This window comes from Halictus rubicundus, chromosome 15 (genome assembly GCF_050948215.1).
Source record: "Halictus rubicundus isolate RS-2024b chromosome 15, iyHalRubi1_principal, whole genome shotgun sequence".
NCBI classification, from domain to species: Eukaryota; Metazoa; Arthropoda; class Insecta; order Hymenoptera; family Halictidae; genus Halictus; species Halictus rubicundus.
Window position 1 is genome coordinate 906,780 of NC_135163.1, and position 16,380 is coordinate 923,159.

The 16,380-nt window shown below is 40.2% G+C and overlaps 1 protein-coding gene across 23 annotated transcripts in view; it reads right to left on the reverse strand.

Moving 5' to 3' along the window:
• Positions 1–16,380, reverse strand: part of Para (sodium voltage-gated channel paralytic) — a 73,567-nt gene that overhangs the window by 41,863 nt on the left and 15,324 nt on the right. For all 23 annotated transcript variants that reach the window (XM_076801468.1, XM_076801467.1, XM_076801464.1 and 20 more), the window contains 8 exons: positions 14,762–14,917; positions 13,239–13,444; positions 7,579–7,707; positions 4,555–4,646; positions 2,664–2,876; positions 2,105–2,165; positions 1,516–1,825; positions 255–521 (listed from right to left, as the gene is read on the reverse strand). In XM_076801468.1, coding sequence (XP_076657583.1) covers positions 255–521; positions 1,516–1,825; positions 2,105–2,165; positions 2,664–2,876; positions 4,555–4,646; positions 7,579–7,707; positions 13,239–13,444; positions 14,762–14,917 — 1,434 coding nt within the window. The remainder of the gene's footprint in view (positions 1–254; positions 522–1,515; positions 1,826–2,104; positions 2,166–2,663; positions 2,877–4,554; positions 4,647–7,578; positions 7,708–13,238; positions 13,445–14,761; positions 14,918–16,380) is intronic.

The window sequence follows — 16,380 nt, forward strand, 5'->3', positions numbered from 1 at the left end:
AAAATTTGTGGTCCCCTAAGTCAAAGTTTAGTCGAAAGATGAGTTGTAGAGGAAGGAATGTTTAACGATAAAATTCTCTCCGTTTATCGAACACCCCGAGTCGAATGTACCGACGAGTCGAGTCGAGATCGAGACAGCCTCGCGTGAACTGCTCTCGTGGAAGCGAGGTCGGGGGAATAAGTTAATAGGGACCACGTACATTACGTCAAGGGGTACGATAAATCGATGGTGACCATCGCCGGTCAGATACTTACGGCGCTGACTTTTCTAACTTTAGTGGTGGTCGTGTGGTTGTTGATCTGTGTCACCCTGTCCGATTGTATCTCCTTGTTGTTGTCGTCGTTCCCTCTGTCCTGGCCAACGTACAGCTCGTAGCTCTGGCACGAGAAATTCGACGGCGATTTGACTATTTGATCCGCGGCATGGGCGGCAGCGCAGGCTGCTTGCGCTGCCGCTTTCCTCGCAGCAGCCTCCCTCGCAATCGCCTTGTTTTCCCTCGCCAGAGCCTGCTTTTCGGCTTGCTGGTTTCACAAAATCAAACAAAATCACAGTCATTTCACTGCAAACCTCTAGAACTTATCAGGGGTAGGGGCATGATGGGGTAGCGAAGTGGGGTAGAAAAGTAGAAAACATTATAGTTCCTCACGATTTCCAACTTGTAACGTTATTATCCCGCAATTGATACCTATATAGCAAAATTCCTGGCTCTACTATGATATCGAATAAAATATTATACTTCATTGAGCTTTTTCATTCTTTCAGCTTCTTCCAAAAGCATGTTCTTTATTATCCTGCGGAATCACTTTTTAAAATTTACCAACTCAGAGTATGCTGCATTTTTAAATTTTTATCTGTATAATCTTTAGATGTAGTTTTCCATGATCTCAAAGGATATAGCCGGATAAGATGGTCAAAAATATCCCCAAACCAAATTGGTTTTTGGCCGATAGAGCTCTCAAAGAAAAGAAAAGAAAAAATTGATTTTGATTTTTTAAAATGACTAAAATGACTTAAAATGATTAAATTTGACTTAAAATGAATTTTGCTGAAATCGGTAATTTTGTGCTTCCGAATTTTTTTAAAAATCGATTTTGCAAGCAAAACTTCTGAAATAATTCACTGTCGTGTGTTCTATTAGGTAGAATGTTCACGAACTTTTTCGTAATTTTTTGTTAAGCCGAACAGAAGAAATGGAGCATAATTCATTAAACCTGCTCACCCTATAACTACCCTCGTGGTAGGGGTACCGACTTGGAACTGATCACAGAGGGGTTTCTTTGGGAGCGCTATCGAATGGCGTGACCAAAAATCAATTTGGGTTGGGGGCACTTTTGACCATCTTATCCAACTATACCCTTCGTCACGTTTGTTTGAAGCCACAGCCTACACGATCCGTTTCGCTAAGCAACACATCGAAGAATGCGCGACGGATCCTGTGTGTTGCGGCCTTGAGAAGTGTCGATGGATGTTGTTCGTTGTAAAATGTTCAATGAAATCGGTTAAGAGGTATCGTACCCTTGTGGCTTCCTCTTGGGCAGCCTCCTCTTCCTCGGCTTTCTTTTGCAATTCGTCGTAAGACATCGCGACAATAGCGAGAATCAAGTTCACGAGATAGAACGAGCCAAGAAAAATGATGACGATGAAGAACAGCATGTGCCACGGCCCGGCCGATCTTAGTACCAACTGATACAAGTTTTCCCAGTAGTCTTGAGTCATCAGACGAAAAGCAGAGAGTAAAGCCCAGCCAAAGGTGTCGAAACTCGTGTAACCGTAATTCGGATTGTCGCCGTATCCTTGTAAACACGTGTAGCCAGGAAGGCACTGCCTGCAAGATCGAAGCAAAATCATCAAAGTTCAACTCGAAATATCGTCTCCTATCACTTTACCGTTGTTTATCGTTGTTCGAGACAATCACCTTGAAGATCAAGTGATTTACCGTTGATTTTAGAGTTCTGAAATTTCTAATTTCGCAACAGATCTTTCATACACAGTCTAGTTTTTGCTAGGAATTGCTCTTATATTCGATTCTAATAAGAATAATGCATTCTTAAACGTTGGATCTTTGCGTCGATAAAAATGATAAATGGTAAAAAGTGATAATTACCCTGCTCCAGATGAATTTCCACACAAGGGCATGTTTTTCGCTTCGTCCACGTACCAATTAGCTAGAGGAAAGAGACAAACGAAATTATTTTGACAGGAAAAATTACGTCGCGTCAATGGAGCGTTATAAATCGACGAAAGGAAGAATACAGGTTACGTACTCCAAATTTACTTTTTTTTTTAGATCATATTCACCTTTTTGAAAACAAAATTCATCTTTTTGCACACCAAATTCACCCTTTTGCAAATCAATTTTTCCTGAATTTATCGTAATAGGAATAGTTAAGAAAGAATAAAATGTTTCAATTCCTACGAAGACAAAGTTGTTATTGGCTCCTAATGCAAAAGCAGTCTCTCCTACGTTTACCCCATCTTCAGAGTTCAAGTAGGATCGTTAATTCGCTTTCGAGTCAGTCACAGGGCGAGTTTGATTTGTAAAAGGGTGAATTGGATTCGTAAAAACGAAAGGCGAATTTGGTTATTATAGAAAGATGAATTTTGATCTGTGCAAGGGAGAATTTCGAGCGCGAAACCTGTAGGAATAGAGCAGGACTACGTACTTTCGTTACTAACGAATCGCTCCCAGTTTTCGGCGGTGAGATTACCCCAGGAGCCGTCCTCAGGAAAGTTTTTTATACACTTTTGCGTGAGAACCCCCATGTAAATCTGGAGGCCCATCAGCGCAAAGACGGAAAGAGAGAACATCGTCAGGATTATCACATCGCGCAGGTTCTTCACGGATTCTATCACAGCGCCGACAATGGTTTTCAGACCTAGACAACGAGAGAAAAGGACAGTGGGCTCAGTCGGGCATTCCGTCAGCTTCAGCCGTCGACTTTGACAGACCGCTTTCGGCTGAAGTTCCGAAAATCGGACAGATCGGTTTGAGGTCAAATTTTGCACATAGCCTCGTGTTGCATTAAAAAAACATGTTTCCCAAAAGGATTTTTGCCGGCACGAAAAAAAGATTTTTGTCACATTAGCATTATTTTCTACCTTACAAACGAATTTTTGTTAGATCTGGGTTGGGTTTAGAGCGGTGGCGGGTGCAGGGGCGGGGGGCTCCATCCTAAAATACGTGTTCCATCAATTAAGAAGGGCAGCATTCGCTGTAATGAGTGCCCAATAAGGTAGGAAATGATAGTAGTATGATAAAAAAATTTTTTCGAGTCGCCAAAAATCCTTTTGGGAAACATGATTATAATGCAAAATGAACATATTTACCAAATTTCGGCTCAATCGAATTTGACCGCTTTTCGGAACTTCAGCCCCGCTTTCATTTCAGCGCGTTGGAACTGGATGATGGGCTGACAAGAGTCGAAAATGATGATTTGGGACGTCGACAGAAAACATGGAGATCAAGAGCATTCAGGGAAACGTTCGGACACGCGGCAACAGGAACAGATTGGTGGCAGTAAAGGCTTGGGATAACAGTGATCGATGATCAACAGTGAAACATTGATCGACGTATCGGACTTTTGGGAAGATTCTGTCGCTTTTCCGAATACTGTTCGTTCGATAAAGAGATTTTTCTCGGTTTTCTTGGACACCGTCTAGGCTACGTTCGCTGTTACGTTCGATTCTGCTGGGAAAACATTGCAAATTGTACACACATTTCGAGATAATCAACAGTTGACACGAATGGATTGTACGGATTCAACAAACTTGGATCCTATTGAACGAATCTAGGATGTCCCCGAATATGCATCGTATTCGTTTCTTTCAAAGAACAGTCGGAACAAAAATAAATTAGTGTTTCGTTGCTCGCCCTTTCCGTGTGGATTATTTAATCAGTGTCATACAAAAAGCAAAATTGTGCAATAATACGTTAAAGATACCAACAGTATACGTTCTAAAGATGGCGAAGCGTAAGCTGTAACAACAGAAATGAGGGTTATGTCGTGAATAGAACAAGACAGAAAAGAGTGAAAAAGAAACAAAACTGTTTTCCGCAAGATACATTGTCGGCAAGCAAGACAAATTAAACGATACACAATCGCAATGAAAATTCCGTTTTGAGGGAAACGGAAGTGTCCAATATGGGGGCTTCCGATGGCCAGCGTCCTCCATGTTTCGCAGACGCGGCGCAGTGAATCTACGATCGATTTTGTAAATAATAAAGCGTTTTGCGATTATAGTCGACGGAAACGAGGCACGAAATAAAGCGACAGAACTCTCCCACGGAACCCGATAACTCGATAAATGACTCCGGTACCGATGAAAATGAGCGCGACAGATGGAAGGCTGATGAGACAAAATGGCGGCGTGACAGAACGAAACAAATAATTATCGGAACAGATCGAAAGTATTCTAGAACAGGCGTTATTATCGGTGATGAGTTTGCGAGAGATGTGTACAGCGACCGCGACAATATTGTGTTCTATGACTTTTTCTAATTAGTATATATAGATATCTGCGTCTACGATACCAATTCTATTTCACTAAGCATACCTGGTACAATAGCGACAGTCTTCAAGGCTCGGAGGACTCGAAATGTCCTGAGAGCGGCAAGGTTGCCTAGATCTATGCCCATCGTCACATAACTGCAATACACCCGAACATCACACACATTACAGTGATACAAACAAAAAAACAAAACGTTAGAAAAGAGAGTTCAGGATAATTAACGTTACTCAAAGGGTTACTCGCTACTGTTTCCTATGGCCTACCAAAAGTCTGCTCGGAACTGCGTGTATCGTAAAGGTAGCTATTACTGCATGCACGATGGTAATTTAATGTCGACGGCAACACGAGAACCACCGTTTTCTAGTTTCTCCTTTCCGAATGACATATCCGTTTCATCGAATCTTACCGACTTGTGCTTGTCGAATTGACAATAATTGCACGTTGCGTTTCGTAATCACAATATCAGAAATTAAACTGCGGATTTTTATGCAATATAAATCAATGTCTGTATTAAAGGTCAGCTACATAGGTCTTCATTTCTTTTATTGGTAACTTCACAGTGCTGAAAACGACACAGCAGTATTTTAAAATTCTTTAAATGTTTTTCTTTTACTGTTTTGCATTTAACTTGTTTTTTCTTATAAATGCATAAAATCCGCTGTCTAGTCGTCTTGCTTTGTTTCGCTTTCTATTGAATAATATAGAACGCAGATGACTACAAGAAGTTTACAAAAAAAAAACTCTTCCCAGTCAGCAATTCCATAAATTCTTAACGTTGACTCTTTTCATTTTTATGTTCCCTTACTGTCGCGCTTGTGATGTACAAATGAAGACAAAAATGTAAGCCCAGACATTTTTTTTTCAGAAAAGTTTACAGTACGTGTGTTAATCCATTAGCTGCCACGAAATTTCATTGTATTTATGATTCATGGTGAATCGATTGTTGCTGGTCGTGTTCGGTGTTTTTATAGAGAGGCAATGACATAATTAATACTGTAACCATTTCGTTCGAAAACTAATGTTCGAAATCATTTTTGGAATATATTTGATTATGGTAACACAGATTTTATAAGCTTTTACTCGTTTGGGTAAGAAAGGTTCTAGCTCAGGGCTGTTCAACGTCTGCCCGTACGGACAGCGATTTTCTTGCCATGGGCGTACACAGTACGGGGGGCACAAAGCCACACCCCTGCGGGTAAGACTGCATGTGTTTGTCACACGCATTGTCACAGGTACGGGGACAGCCACATCACTTGCTCGTAGCTTTGACCAGTGTCGCCAGATGAGGGTAGGGAGCACGAATTGAGGAGAAAAGGCTATCCTCTCTCTACCAATACCGGGTTAGTCATGTGAGATTGTGACACAGACACGACAGAGACGGAACGCGTTACGTGTCCGGGACTTGGTGGAAGCATGGGGGAATACCGCGGTAAAAGGGGAAATTAGAGTGGGGGAACAAGTCTTGATCTGGCGACTCTGGCTAATAGGCATGTTGAGCAGCTCTGCTAGAATCTAGCTGTACGTACGTAAGCGTTATCAGGCCTCTTATCAATCAAAATAGTTAATTGATAAAAGGTTGAGAATGGAATTTCTAATATCCATACCTCTCTTATGTATTGGTACTAATAAAGAAGCTAAAAGACAAATTGGCAGCTAATGGATTAAGAATGAAAAGATAGAATCACGAGTATCAGAGCCAAAATTGGCAAGAATCATCGAAACGATAGAGTCAATTCTCGTCGGGTATTCTCGCGCTGCCGGTCACAATAATCGAGTACTCGTTACACCGAATAAATACACGTATTGGCCAATATCTATCAACAATTACTTAATAATATATGTTATAGAAGGTATATAATATGTATAATAGTCTAAACTACAACAATTAATAAGAGTGATTGAATCGAATCGACTTATAGGACTAGTCTAAACCAACATTACGATGATTAATCAAAAATGGTATACTCTTCGGTCCGAGGTAACTAGACATAATAATTCAAAGTCTCTAAGTCCCCTATCTAGGTGAACTAATACTCGTATAATACCTGTTACGTATTCGTGTGACTATTACGTGTGGTTAGAATGTCGAAGAATGCTTCATGTATTTACAGAATACAATCGGCCAAAGTATGTGTGTAACATGAGACAGAGAGATAGAGATAGATAGATAGATAGAGAGAGAGAGAGAGAGAGAGAGAGAGAGAGAGAGAAGAGAAATAGATAGATAGACAAGAATAGAGAAGAAAGAAAAGAGAGAGAGAGAGAGAGAGAGAGAGAGAGAGAGAGAGAGAGAGAAGAGAGTACTGAATTACGGTGGTGTAGTATAATTACTCGATGCTACACGAATCTCCATAGCGTACTCAAGGTATCTAGCGAATGTCTACGGTTCACAACCTTTGATTCACTAAATTCGAATACTAAGTATTCTCTCTTCGGCGAACCGGCGATATCTTTCCTCTCGAAATCGGTCCTGACCGCTCGCCTAAGATCGCCGTCTCGTTTGTTCGGATCTAGCTCGTGGGCCTCTCGGAATGTCAAACAACAGTAATCAACAGTTTTCACAGGCAATCGGACGGAACTGGAATTTATGCGAGTCCTAGGCGACCGCGGATCATACCGATTCAACGAGCGTCACATCTTGAGTCAACTATTAGGTACATATATCGTCAACGTGAGTCGATCGGACAGAATCTATGCGTGTTTCTCGCTCGTATTTCCGTATTACGCGAGACCGTCGACTTATTAGCCTAAACGGATTGTCCTATGGACATCGATGGTCAAACACTGTTACACTGTAACTTTGCAAGGGACAAAAGAACAAACTGATTAAGTTCAAAGGACACGTTCAATCTAGTCGATCTCTCTTTTCGAAAACATATCTTATGCACCTTCTCCGGATTTTCTATTCTCTTTTCGTCACACGCTGTGTACTCTACCATTTGTCGTTCTTTTCATTTTCCGTTTAACGTTCGGGTTTCGCTTTTCTTTTTTTTTTTTTGTTTTGGTCTTTGTGTTCATCTTTCTTTTCTTTTTTTTCGGTTATTAAAGAATAAGTTTTTAACTACTCACGCTAAAGCTATAACTACGAAGTCGAGCCAATTCCATGCATCTCTAAGATAGGTAAAAGGCTGCAGAATGAAACCCCTCGCCATCACCTTAACGGCGGACTCAAATGTGTAGATGCCCGTAAATATCACTCTGAAAACAACAAACACACCACTCAGCTTTAAAATGCAATTCGTTGCGCGCGTCGACGAGTTCTCTACTGCCTAATCACAATCACTGTTCCGTCGTGCTTGCGCTCGAGGTTGCATCGGCGATACTACTCACGTCGCCGAAAGGATCCTACGCCTACCTCGTGGTCAATCATTTTCTCCCGAATTCGGATCTACTGTCTCGATCATTTATAGACTGTGGATCTTTGTGCATTCGTTACATTTTCTTTAGCCTACAGAGGATAGTCTCGATCATTTCATTGAAAGTGACCTCAGCGTCTTGATCAAACTTGATCTTTCATTTAAAAAAGAAATTTCGAACTAACCATAGTTTTAGTAACTGTGGACAACAATGTAGTCGTCGACCGTCTGAAGTTGCATGAAAATCTGCAGTCTGTTTCTCACATTTTCTAATGGATCCTTGTTCTTCCGGGAAGTAGCGATGGGTTCGAGTTCGGACGTGTTCCACAGCATTTCCCAATTTGCTCGGATCATTTGTCTGATCGTTACTTTCTTTTACTTTCATTCATTTGGTATGCTTTGTCGCTTATTCCATCTATTTAGTTCACTCAAATTATTCGTTTTTCGCTTAATACATTAGATCAACCAAAAAGTTCGTTCTAGAAAAACTGGACGAACTTTCTGGCCGGCCCAATACCATTATATTTTATTTATTTTGCATATCTTCTCTATTCAATCGTATTTGTCATGATTAGTTTGCGGGCATTTATGCAAAATTAATTTTTTGAAACTCGTGAAGTTAAAAATAGATGGTGCCATTTGAAAAAAACATCGATGACCTTCAAAAGACCTCGAAGACAACGAACAAAAATCGGAAATTACATCATCATATTTGCCTCCTCGAACAGTAGAATTCCAACTATAAGTTATAATAAAAACAAATGGGGTGACGAATTTTGGGACAGCCGGTAAATGCACCAACTTCTTCGTCTCTTTAAAGCTTTTTGTTGCTTTTCACGCAGATTATTGAAACCTATCTGTCGAACAGGCTTCGTTACTTGTCACATCCGTTCGAACCCATCGCTACTCGCCGACACAGGTAATTGTCGATCTACGATCTAGATCCTTTCCGGTGAGCGGTGTCGCTTCTGCGAAACTAGACGATAGTGTCCGATCGGTTGTCGGTGTCTGATCGATCTCGGATCGCCGCCGTGGACGATGAATTCAATTGAGAGCACGACCCGAGCGAACAATGATTACCTCGGCAAGCTATTTAGCGTACGAGACAGATACGTTATCATCGACACCGTTTGTTTCCATGGATCATCGCTTACGGATTATTCGCACAGAGCGGTCATGTACTACGTCTACCTCTAAGAGAGACTAGAACAAAACTTACCAACGGATATACAATTTATCGCATCTCTCTACTCATATATTTAGAGCTATAACACGTAGAACATCGCTTCAAAAGTATTCTATTCGTTGCAAAAAAAAAAACGTGTACTCGCCGTAAGCTTTCGATGGCTTTCCTATCTAAACAAACGTTAATCAAAGGCTCCGAGAAAATCGAGGAACGAAAGAAACAGGGACGGGGAGAATTCGGACTGGGTAAAAACCATTAAAACGGGTGCCTCGTCATCTCCGGCTTAGGCTCGTAAGCACGCTAAAGCTACGTCGATTCACAGTCACTGCAGAGCAAGCGGAAATACAGGGTGTCATGTAGCTGACGGTACAACCTGACAGGGGCTGATACTACGTGGACAAACGAATCGGAAATATCGAATGAAATTTGTTCATTTGAGACTTCGTGTTCGAGAAAATCGACTTCAAAAATTCGATCGGTACGCGTCCAATACGTGGAAGCTGAAAAGAAGTCTTCTGAGACGGCACAAGGACAAGAACTATTGATGTGTCCTTCCCGCATTCCTTCCAAGAGACTTCTTTTAGCTCCCAATAATACCGTGGTGAGATGAGAACGGAACGGCACAAGGGCAAGAGGGTCCTAACGCTTCCGTAGTCCCAACGATTAGGATTTGACGTCACACACTACGTCAGTGCTGGGCACATTTGCCTCAATTGAGGCCAAACCGTCCCCATCGTAGCGCCCACTGTCCCCTTCCAGTAAGCGCTGTTACCATGAAGAAAAAGGTACGGTGGGGCAACGAAAACACGAGACACCGGCGAACGCGACGAAGGCGCGCGCTGCAAGAAAGGTTGATGGGGGATGCAAGCGTTTGAGGGGCCCTGATCGTGCCCAGCACTGCGCTATACAGGGTGTCCCGAATTTAAATGGCAAAACTTCAGGAGCATGTAGGGGACCGAAAAACTAAGACAAAAAGTCTTTTAGAGTTTTGCTCGTTTTTGCTTCGTTTTGGAGAAAATCACAAAAATTCAATATCTCGTTGTCCGTTGCTCTCTTGAGTTGTTGTATACACTTGTATTTGTGATTGTTTTGACATTGTTGTGTGGGTTGTGACAGTCAGATATGTAAACACTTCATGTTATCCTTTACATTCTTTCGTTTGTTTACATTCTTGCTTTCTTCTATGATTTCTTAATCAGTCTTTAGTCAGTTACTCAGATATTTTGGAGTGAATAGCTTCAGCTACAATGCCGAGTACCTATTCTAATGTTGAATACGCTGATATAGTTTTAACTGATATAATTTATCAAGTCAGTGCTAGATGTAATGCTTGCATTCCTGCAATAAATAGATGATAACGTAAGTAAAATGTAAATAAATAAGTACAAAAATGAAAACTTGTTTTGTTTCTTTTTTTGCAATTTTCTCCAAAACAAAGAAAAACGAGCAAATCTCTAAAAGACTTTTTGTCTTAGTTTTTCGGTCCCGAAGTTTTGCCATTTAAACTCGGGACACCCTGTATATACAGTGAATTCTCGTTACGAGTCAGTTGCGCCGTTCTGGTGACTGACTCTTATTGTTAGACGAAATCTGAGGTTGTCGCCGAGCGTCGCATTTGAAACACACAGGGCACGCTGGAAACCTAAGAGTCATATCTGTCTACAAGTCATAAAAGTCTATGACTACTAAGCGATAGTGACAAGAAGATTGAGAAAATGTCTTTCTCCGATACAATGTTGCACGTAGCTCGAGAGACGGCTCTCGAACTTCGGCCCCTCACCGCGGTGGTGTGGGTAGTTCCACTGACTCCAAATTGTGAGGTTGGCACTGTCTCGTAATGAGAATTCACTGTACTCTGTGCCATGTAAGAAGAAACCTGGCGAAAAACGAATTTAAGTCTTTTTCTGTACGTACGACACCAACAAGACTCGTTCATTGGCTAATTCCCTACTCGCGCTCTTACGACCGCGCATCTTTTCTGCGTCGAAATGCTAGTTGTTGATAATCCCGTATGTTCGTAGCGTTCAGAGAGATATGGTTGGAGGAGTTAAGACGAGACAAATTACAAATTAGTTGTCTCTCGGTATATGAATATTCATGACGTAGTGGGCGATCGAGTGGGGAGCTGAGACTTTACAACGAGGCTAAGCCACAACGACATGCGCGAAATAGGTTCCTTCTTACGTGGCACCAAGTATAGTATGTGTGACCGCTTTAGTCGATAATTCGCCAGAGCCGAAAATGCGTGCGAAACGCGGCGTGCCCTTTCCACTATGACCAATCAGCCCCGCATTCTTTTCACGGGACTTCTTGTGAGGCACGCAAATTACACTGTAAACCGTTTTCATATGTAAAACCAGTGGCGTATTTGTAAACACCGCCAAATTTTATTCGATATTTTCGATTTATTTTTTCACGTAGAATCAGGCCTTATCCGGTTGCACCGTCAGTTCCATGACACCCTGTATATATATATATTTGATGAGAGAAGAAAATTTGTTGGACATATATAAAGGATGTTCTGCGACGCACAGTAGTGGTAAACAATGAATAATTCTTTGCGAAAAGTCCGTAGTCAAGTGAAAATTGTAAACATTGTAAACAAACACTTCTTCCGTTATTTGCTTTCATAGATATTAAGAAAGACATTTTGTTATATTATACAGGGTGATTCAAAAATATACTTCTTTGAAAGACGTGATTTCTGAGGTCATTTTATCCTTTGCGAAAATGTTCTCCGCGGCTTTGTTAGGAGTTACTAGTGAAAATCACCGACCAATCGGAACGCGGTCCCACTAAGCATGGCGTTGGCATTCGCCGAGCCGGAATCTCTCCTCTATAGACGTATTCTGATTGGTCCGTGTTTTTTGTTAATAACTTCTCAATAGAGCCACGTAGGACATTTTTGCGAAGGACAAAGTTACTTCAAATGACCTCAGGAATCATGCCTTTCAAATACAACATTTTTGAGATACCCTGTATACAAAAACAAGTACAAGTTGTCTCGTGTAAGATTCAATTTTCTGAAAAACGAAGCCCTGAATAAGAGAACAAGATCTTGTGTTTTCATACAGAATTATTCTTCGTTCGTTAATACTGTACAATAATGAACACCTTCTGGATTTTAGAAATATCAAAGCCCAACTTTCATTGACACTGTGTCGATTCTTTTGTTTTTTTTTCCGTAAACAGTAAAATTTCAAGCCGCTTTTAATACACTATCTTGATCGATCTCGTATCGATTAATCAAATAATCGTTAAAACAAAACACCTGTTCGTGTACATTTAGTTATTCGCTTCTATCCAACCGAGAATCATTCGAGTTGTCTCTTTAGTTTAAATTCTTTGGCTCCTGTACGAGTATCGTTCTTCCAATGTAAATTAAATTACAATATCAAGGAACTCCTTATGCTTGATCGTTGGACGATTAACAAAAAACTAATTGGATAATTTACTGGTTAAGATTACTATAATATGTATGTAGGATACCATCGAACATTTTGTGGATACTAATTTATTAGTCACCATTAGACACAGGAAACGTAAATAAACTGAAAAATCTGTTACCATTAAAATAAGTAAAAATCATTGTTTTTTTTTTTAATTTGCAGTAGTTGTTCTAATAGTAGTCAATTTGTATAAGTTATGCATTTTATAATTTTATCTTCTTTATATACTTATGTTGTTAAATAAACTGGTCTAGTTCTGTCTAAGGAATCAATAAATTTTCCAAAAATATGTCAAATTTCTCGTTTTAACCTCACGCAGTACGAATTTCCCCACAATATCTGCAATTAGAATCTTTTCGTCGTTAATCATTCTCTAAAAGACAAGCAAAATTTATGTTTACCGCATAAATGTAAATTATAGACAGAACACCTACATAGACTGTATTAGATAAATATTCGCAACAACAAGATAGAATTTTATTTAAATTAAAGAGAAGTGAAGTTCAACAAGTGCATCGTAATAGCACTTCGGTCGAAACAAAATGGCCACCGTTGGCCGTAATCGGTGAGCGTTTGAAAATGAAGCCGATGCTCGTACAGGTCTCAGAAATAAATGATTATTAAAAAAAAAAAAGGAAACAGAGAAACGGTGAAAGTAGGCAAAGAGATAAATCGAGGTCTCGCCTTTGTTTCGAAGTTATCGAACGTGCGAGGCGAGGACGTATGAACGATACTCACTCCGTAGACTCGATGGTGGGCGTAGTGGGCATGATCATGAGTATGCAGTTAACCAATATTGTAGTGATAATGAAGAGGGAGAACAGTGGGTGAACCAATATGTAAATGGCCACGCGTCGTATCGGGTTGAACGGGTCGAGGATCCACATCGCGTCTGTCGCTGAGAACCTGAATATGTCCTTTCCCTTGCTGATGACGACGAAGGTCTAAAACATACAATATTCCTCAAGGTAAAACCAGCCGAAAACCATAATCCTCTTAACACTAGGTTTACGGAGCACCATAAATGCGATTATTTTGTATTACTTTATAAAAATGACAATGATGCATCTATCCAAATTTTTATCCATTTTTTAGAATATATATCCAAAGAAATAAGTTTGTCGAATAATGCCTGCATCTTTAGAATCTTAATAATCGTACGTTAAAAATATTAGAACCCGTAAACCTGGTGCTAATAATGCAACTTGGATCATTGCAACACCGATTAGATAATTTTTGTGTTTAACACCAGAAAATGGTATCAAGATTTCAAGATCATTTTGCCAGTCACCCAATAAACGTTGATGTATAATATGTGCACAGATACGAAACGGTTCCGCGCAGCACCAATCAGACAAACATTTTTTAATGCATTTGAACATAGGTGTTCATACTATTTGACCGTATCAGCACAGACATGTATCGGAAACTAAACAAAAGAAATATCATTAAAGTATTACAGTATTATCTCCGTAACTGTCGCAAAGATCTCTACCGTAACTGTCAAAATTTTACCCCCACCACTGGGTGATCCCCCTTGGAACCTAACAAGAGGTAAACTCGACGACCGAGCCAGCGAAGGATCGAGAATCGGTGCAACTTTTGAAAGATTGCAATTTTTTTAATTTGTTATTTCTTTTTATGAAACTTTTACCATCGTATTCGGCTTGTTTTTCTAATTGAAATAACTCCGAACACGATATAATTTCGATTATAATTACTCGTGTAATAAGCAATTAAAGTTTCGGACATTTGCGGTAGAGGTACACGTATTCTGTAAACGTCGGGTCTAAAACTTGAATGGCTTGTTACACAAGTAATTATGATCGTAATTATATCGTGTTTGAAGTAATTTTAATTAGGAAAACGATACGAATAGGATGGTAAAAGTTTCATTGTCGAAAAACTGAAAATGGGGAATTCTGATTTTTTAATTTAAAGGCTGAGCTGGCACGAGTCCTTTGATATTTGTCGAACGCCTTAACCCCATTTCTTCTTTTAATCGCTATCCTTCTCTACGTTCGGCACAATACAAAAAAATGTAGTATCTCTGCTAGAACTGTCGCTCGGCAGACCCGACGATGCGACAGTTACGCAGATATTACTGTATTTTACTGAACGAAACCGTTCCGCGTCTGTGCGAATAGTACAACTCAGTCTTGGCTCATCGAATGTCGGTCATTTTTCAGCCAAGATTTGACGATCGTTTAGAATCGATCGTTGGCGTGGTAACGCGTTGATGTTTGCGATAAAGCAGTTACCCTTTGGTTATGATAGAAAGTATCGATATCCTCGAGAGGTGTGGAGGCCAGCTCGGGTGGAAATTCGTTGTGCAGTCGGACCGGGATCGGTGCTCCTTGCTCGAGCAGCGGATCCGCCTGAGGACCCTCGTCCTCGTCCTCGTCGTCATACCGTACCTGTGAAATCGAGAACAGGTGTAAGTCCCGGCCGGCCCCGGCGAATGCCGAACTATCTATGTAGAAAAAAAGTATATAGAGCTTTTTTATACGTTGCAATAAATCATCGTTACCGTAATAGACGTGCCTTAGATCGAATTATATACAAAATATACGCGCGTTATAATCGTCGCCCATGTGTTCACCTCTCCGTGATTCAACAAGGATTCGTCGAGTGACTGAGAGGAAAAGGGTGAAACAAATATTTCCAATACAACGATCCCGACAGAGATCGCTTCGCATTTATCCTCGATCGACGAAAAAGAGAGAGAGAGAGCATCTCTGATCCTCTAAATACTTGACGGTCCGCTAGAAACAGGTCGCCGTGATATCTTCCGTTGAGCGTTTGTTAATGAACAATTTATCAGCGAAACGATTCGAAATTGTGTTTATCAATCGGTATTCTGTAGCGCTGTCAAAGTAAATAACGTTTACGCGAATCGTGTTAGAGTCTAATAAAGTTGTATGTATTTATTGAGTACACCGATGAAATGTGTCTAATTGAATTTCATTCATTTTTAATAACGGTTCATGGCAATGCTGTTATATGCGATACATATGGAGGTACATACGGCAACAGGAAAAGTCTAGATACATAATGGCAACAGAATTCGACGTCTAAACACTTTGCATTAAGTACACGTAATTACTGAAAGACAAATAAAATTGAACTGAATACGTTTTATCTTTGCATAGTAAAAAAGTAATATACACATCGATAGCACCAAGAATACCAAAGAAACAACTGCATAGTGTAGCGTTCGCTCGTTTCTGAGGTTATGCTCAGTCAGGGAACCGAAAAGAATGACTTTTCGGAATTTTTCTCAATATCTACACTACTCGATACAGAAAAATCTTTTTAAATTTAAAATCGTTTATTTTAGAAAGTATTTCACAATGTAAAAATGTTTATTGGTCACAAAATTATGGCTGACTTCCCGCAGGTTCTGTACAAAATGACGGTTTGGGTGCTGGTACATCTAAAATGGAAAGATCCATAAAATTTCTAAAATATTATTTACTTTTAAACGAAGGACTTTTTGAAATATTTGTTCGTGACGAAATGGTGAACGTTTCAGGGTACAATTGCGATTTTTAACGACAAAATCGTGCAACGAAAAAAGATCCTTCGTATGGAGACCAGGTAATAATTATCCTATTTTTCTTTAATAGGACCTTCGGGAGGTAAGCCACAGCTTTGAGATTTATAAATATTTTTGCGTAAGAAAAATTACAAGGTACTCTCTACAATAAGCCATTTTGAATAAAATCGTACAACTTCTGAACGGTTCCCAGAAGTGACTTTTTGCGGTCCACTGACTGAGAGTGAGATTTCGGAATTGTTCGTGATCGGTGCGTATGTATATTTTTCGAACAAAACCCAGCAGACGCTACCAAGGGGGCCTATTTCCATCGGGTCAGCC